This window comes from Ruditapes philippinarum, unplaced genomic scaffold, assembly GCF_026571515.1.
Source record: "Ruditapes philippinarum isolate M1 unplaced genomic scaffold, ASM2657151v2 ctg4206_1_1_1_1, whole genome shotgun sequence".
NCBI lineage: Eukaryota > Metazoa > Mollusca > Bivalvia > Venerida > Veneridae > Ruditapes > Ruditapes philippinarum.
Window position 1 is genome coordinate 119,353 of NW_026861595.1, and position 5,014 is coordinate 124,366.

The window sequence follows — 5,014 nt, forward strand, 5'->3', positions numbered from 1 at the left end:
TAATATCTCGTTAAACTACCAATATATAATTATGTTTCACCCAGTGCTACCATTATGATAAAAGAACGTCTGAAAATTACAGCTGCCGATAAAAGTCCGAAATAATAATATTCATTAGCATATGTTAGACTGTCTCTATGTTTTATTTGTCTTTATTATCTTTATTAGCTCACCTGAACAAAAAGTACACAAGACGAATTTTTGTGATCACAATTTTACCGGCATCCATCGCTCAGTGTAACTGTCGTCAACTTTTTTTATCGTCACATCGTGACGTCATAATGTTCATTTTGAAAATTAATAATTTCTGTAAAATTTCTCTATTTTTTAACATGTCTGCAAAAAAATAATGTGCTGCCGGTGATTATGTACAATTTCTTTACTGTAACAATGGAATGCATACCTGACAAAAATGGTATACTTTCGCAATCAAAAATTATACAGCTGTCGTGAAATTATATTTCAATAATGTCATTGTGAAATTGATCAAAAATGTAATTTCACTGTCTACTGAAAATGATGTAATAGAAATGGACGTATTTTCTACTCCTGAAAATACTTTTATAATACGGCGGTTCTATGCCGACATAAAATCTAAATTCTTTATTTCTACCTTGTATACTACATGTTAAAAACTCCAGGAAATGGCTGTCAACCATGTCTTAAAGATGTCTGGAAGGAAAGAGCGTGCTATTAATGTCCTTTGACAAATTTCAAATTATTCAATTTTTGTCACAAATAGAACTACGATAGAGGTTTATTGTCAGACAGCCTCGAAATTTGTGTATCTTATGGAGTCGCTAACCAAGTTTTAACCAAGTTGCCTGAAGCAAACGCAATTTTAAAAAACGGTCAAAATTTCAAAACGAGGTATTTTCTACGCCAGTTTTTGGCAAATTCAAACCTATGGTTTTACACACTTTAAAAAGATTCAAACTATCATAAGGTTGGCCATGGCCAATATTTTTCTACATTTGCCATGGCAAATTTGAATATATAGAAAGCTTTAGATAAAAAAAAACAACAGGAGTGCATGGCAGTAATCATAGTACCAAACAAATAGCTTTTCAGACAAAATTATTGATCAGGAAATAATGTTATAGAAAATTTCCATTATATTTTGTATAACATATAATTTAGTATTTTATACAAAACCATCCATTGTAAAAGTTAACCACATTGAGATCAATATGAGATCTATGAGATCAAATTTACAAAGAACATATTAAAAATATAATAGTACAAAAAATAAGAACAAAACATCACATTATTGAATCTTAAATGACGGGGAGACTTTATAGCTAGGCACAGAATCATCACGAATTTCATTTCGTCTTAAAGTTTTATATCCAAGAATGCTATACAATTCCCCGCACCAATAGTCTATTCTTTGCACTTCCTCCCACGTTATGTACTTTCGCCACCAAAATGCATTATCGTGTTTTCTATCTTTAGTAAAAGAGCTCCCCATTTCTGGCGGTGATAGGTTCACATGTATTCTACTAAATGTCTCAACGCCTTCCTTGTTATACGTCAAATTAAGTTTTTTATAAATCTGTTTTAGTCTAATATGCATATTTTCTATGATATCTTCATAATATAACACTATAACTCTGTCTGGATAATTTATCTTAAGTTTTATGACGTCCTTAATGTCTTCAAGCATCTTCTCGCAAAGGTTCTTTTCCAAGGAATCGTTCTTTCTGGGTCTCTCTACGGGATAAAAGCGGGAATACAAGCGTGAATGAATAATTGCACGAGGATCTCGGACTAGATGTACTATTTTCAGCTTTGGATTAATTTCCATTAGAGGTTGGAAGGAAGAAAACGAAAGCCGAAGGACTTTTAAAACTCTGTGGGTTTTGTTTCGGCATATTTCTTCAAGCTGTCGTAAACATTCACTTTTGGCATTAAATCCGGCCACACATGCTCTGTATTTGTTCCAGCTAGGACCTGTCAATATAATTAAAATTTGAAACTATTATAAAGTATTTGAAAGATACATTTAATAATAAGTCATATGTTTTCTCATTTTTCTCATTCTTTTATTTTTTTGATTTATTTGGGTTAAGTTTCTTCGACACTGTAATTGTCAAATGACAATCAATTTTCAGCTTTATGAGTTCGTGTGGGCCTCCAAGTTTACCCCCTTGCGCATTATTTATAGCACGAGCTTGCACCTGCGTAGAACGACCGGCCTTTCGTCAGCTAGCGGGATATCACACGTGAAAGAAATCCATATTGGTGGACTTGGTGAACTTTTTTCAAAGTTACATTGCCTGTGATAAGAAAGATGCCATCACCATATAGAAAATGTCAATTTGAAATACATACATACGTATGTCATAACTTTTTTTCTTTGTTTAACATCGCACAAACACAGAATACGTCATGTGACGACTTTCCAACATTTCTGGTGGTAAAAAAATGGCACGAACAGGCACATTAGTATAACCAGCGACATATCCTAGCTGGATAGGTTCCTCAAATGTTCCTTCTGGTATGCAAACCCACAAGGGTGAGGAACAAGTGGTTTGAAGTCAACCACCAAAAGACGCCCCTAATTACAATTAACAAACATTAGGTATTCAACATTTTTCAGAATAATTCAAGTATATAGATGTTTTCAAACTATCAAACGTTTTCCGTATGATTGTTGTTGATTTTTTTTTTCGTGTTTTTTTTTATTCATTTGTTAATAAGTGATAATTAATTATTGAATATTTCTATGTACCTTGCGCCTTTTGTAGCTATACTCTACATTTAACTAGTTCCATATTTTTTCTGTAAGTTATCATTATTTCAATAAACAATATATTACCAGAATAACCTCCATGATCGTGCACTCTGTCCTGCACAACATTTAGTAAAGGCACGAGACTACAGTTTAATACACTTGACAACACGTGCAGCATTAACTCTATTGGCTCTGTGTCACTGAAACGGAAAAATAAACAAATATATTGATTAAAAATGATACATTTGAACTGTATGACTATAAATTGTATGTATACAATTTTATGTTGAATAACATACATGTTGTTATATTAATTTTCGATGTGATGTAGTAAACGAGTAAAAATGGTTTTGATTAGAAAGAATATGTAATAATTTTAAAACAGGGATTTCATTCTGCTTAATAAATTAATCAATTCATTCATTAATTAATTAATTCATTCATTCATTTATTCATTTATAGATATTAATTTTAAATATCTTCTTTTATATTCTTTTTCACTTGTTATTACCTCCTTTGTTTTTAAATTTAAAATAAAATTTTTTGTTAAATTAAATTCAAATTATTATGTTAATTCGTTTACATCAAAATAGAATGAAGAAACGGAATTTTGAACTCAACAAAAATTGGCTTACATGTATGCTTTATTTGATTTATAAATCACCTACCGAGGTATTCCGTTAACGATATTTTCCGTCTGTTTTCCGAACTGGTCTATATTAAAGATATTTTCCGTGGATGTCTGTACAGCTCTGTATTAAATCAAGATCAATACGTATAAGAAAAAATTAAAAAGGATACAATGTAATTGTATTTTTATTTGGTTTGGTTTTACGTCGGACCAACACAATAGTAGACATGTGGAGACTTTCCAGTTTTATTGGTAGAGGGAGACTTTAGGCGTCTTTCAGGCACGAGTGGGCAACTGAGTAGAACCACCGATGTTCCGTAAGCTACTTGGATAACTATCCAAAGTCCCTGTTGGGATTCGAACTTACAGCGGTGAGGGCGATATTGTATTTAGAAGTTGAACATAATAAAACTGTAAGATGTGAAAATTGTGGAATATATTTGCCTTGAAAATGAAATAAATGTATAAAGACAAATTAAGGAGTTATAATACTACTGTATGTCGATATTGATCCAGCACCGAATTAAACAATAAAACAAGTAAAGTATTAATAAGAAGTACACTAAAAAAGTTACAGCACTTTTATTTCGTATTTCGGAATTAATCTTAAATTTACAAGTCCATGAAGTTGGCACAGAGATCGACATTAAACATTCAGCTCGACATTCGACTTATCACTGTTGAGCTGGTATGGGAAACTGGCAAGACATTCAGCAGAACATTCAGCTCGACATTCGATTTATCACTGATGAGCTGGGATGTGAAGCTAGCTAGACATTCAGCAGAACATTCAGCTCGACATTCGTTTCTTATATTCTTTTTGAATGTCGAGCTGGGATGTGAAGCTGGCTAGACATTCAGCACAACATTCAGCTCGACATTCATTCTTTTTCTATTTTTGAATGTTGAGCTGGGATGTGAAGCTGGCTAGACATTCAGCACAACATTCAGCTCGACATTCGTTTTTAGTCTATTTTTGAATGTCGAGCTGGGATGTGAAGCTGGCTAGACATTCAGCACAACATTCAGCTCGACATTCGTTTTTTTCTATTTTTGAATGTTGAGCTGGGATGTGAAGCTGGCTAGACATTCAGCACAACATTCAGCTCGACATTTGTTTTTTGTCAATTTTTGAATGTCGAGCTGGAATGTGAAGCTGGCTAGACATTCAGCACAACATTCAGCTCGACATTCATTTTTTTTCTATTTTTGAATGTTGAGCTGGGATGTGAAGCTGGCTAGACATTCAGCACAACATTCAGCTCGACATTCGTTTTTAGTCTATTTTTGAATGTCGAGCTGGGATGTGAAGCTGGCTAGACATTCAGCACAACATTCAGCTCGACATTCGTTTTTTTTCTATTTTTGAATGTTGAGCTGGGATGTGAAGCTGGCTAGACATTCAGCACAACATTCAGCTCGACATTCGTTTTTAGTCTATTTTTGAATGTCGAGCTGGGATGTGAAGCTGGCTAGACATTCAGCACAACATTCAGCTCGACATTCATTTTTTTCTATTTTTGAATGTTGAGCTGGGATGTGAAGCTGGCTAGACATTCAGCACAACATTCAGCTCGACATTCGTTTTTTTTTTCTTTTTGAATGTTGAGCTGGGATGTGAAGCTGGCTAGACATTCAGCACAACA

General features: G+C 33.5%; 1 protein-coding gene across 1 annotated transcript; it reads right to left on the reverse strand.

Moving 5' to 3' along the window:
* Positions 1-1,060: 1,060 nt before the first annotated feature.
* LOC132716263 (carbohydrate sulfotransferase 4-like) lies at positions 1,061-3,489 on the reverse strand (the record flags this gene model as incomplete). The annotated part of the gene is made up of 3 exons (XM_060699497.1): positions 1,061-1,953; positions 2,822-2,937; positions 3,406-3,489. Coding segments are annotated over 3 exons (886 nt in total), but the record flags the coding sequence as incomplete, so codon positions are not given.
* Between the last annotated feature and the right edge of the window lie 1,525 nt (positions 3,490-5,014).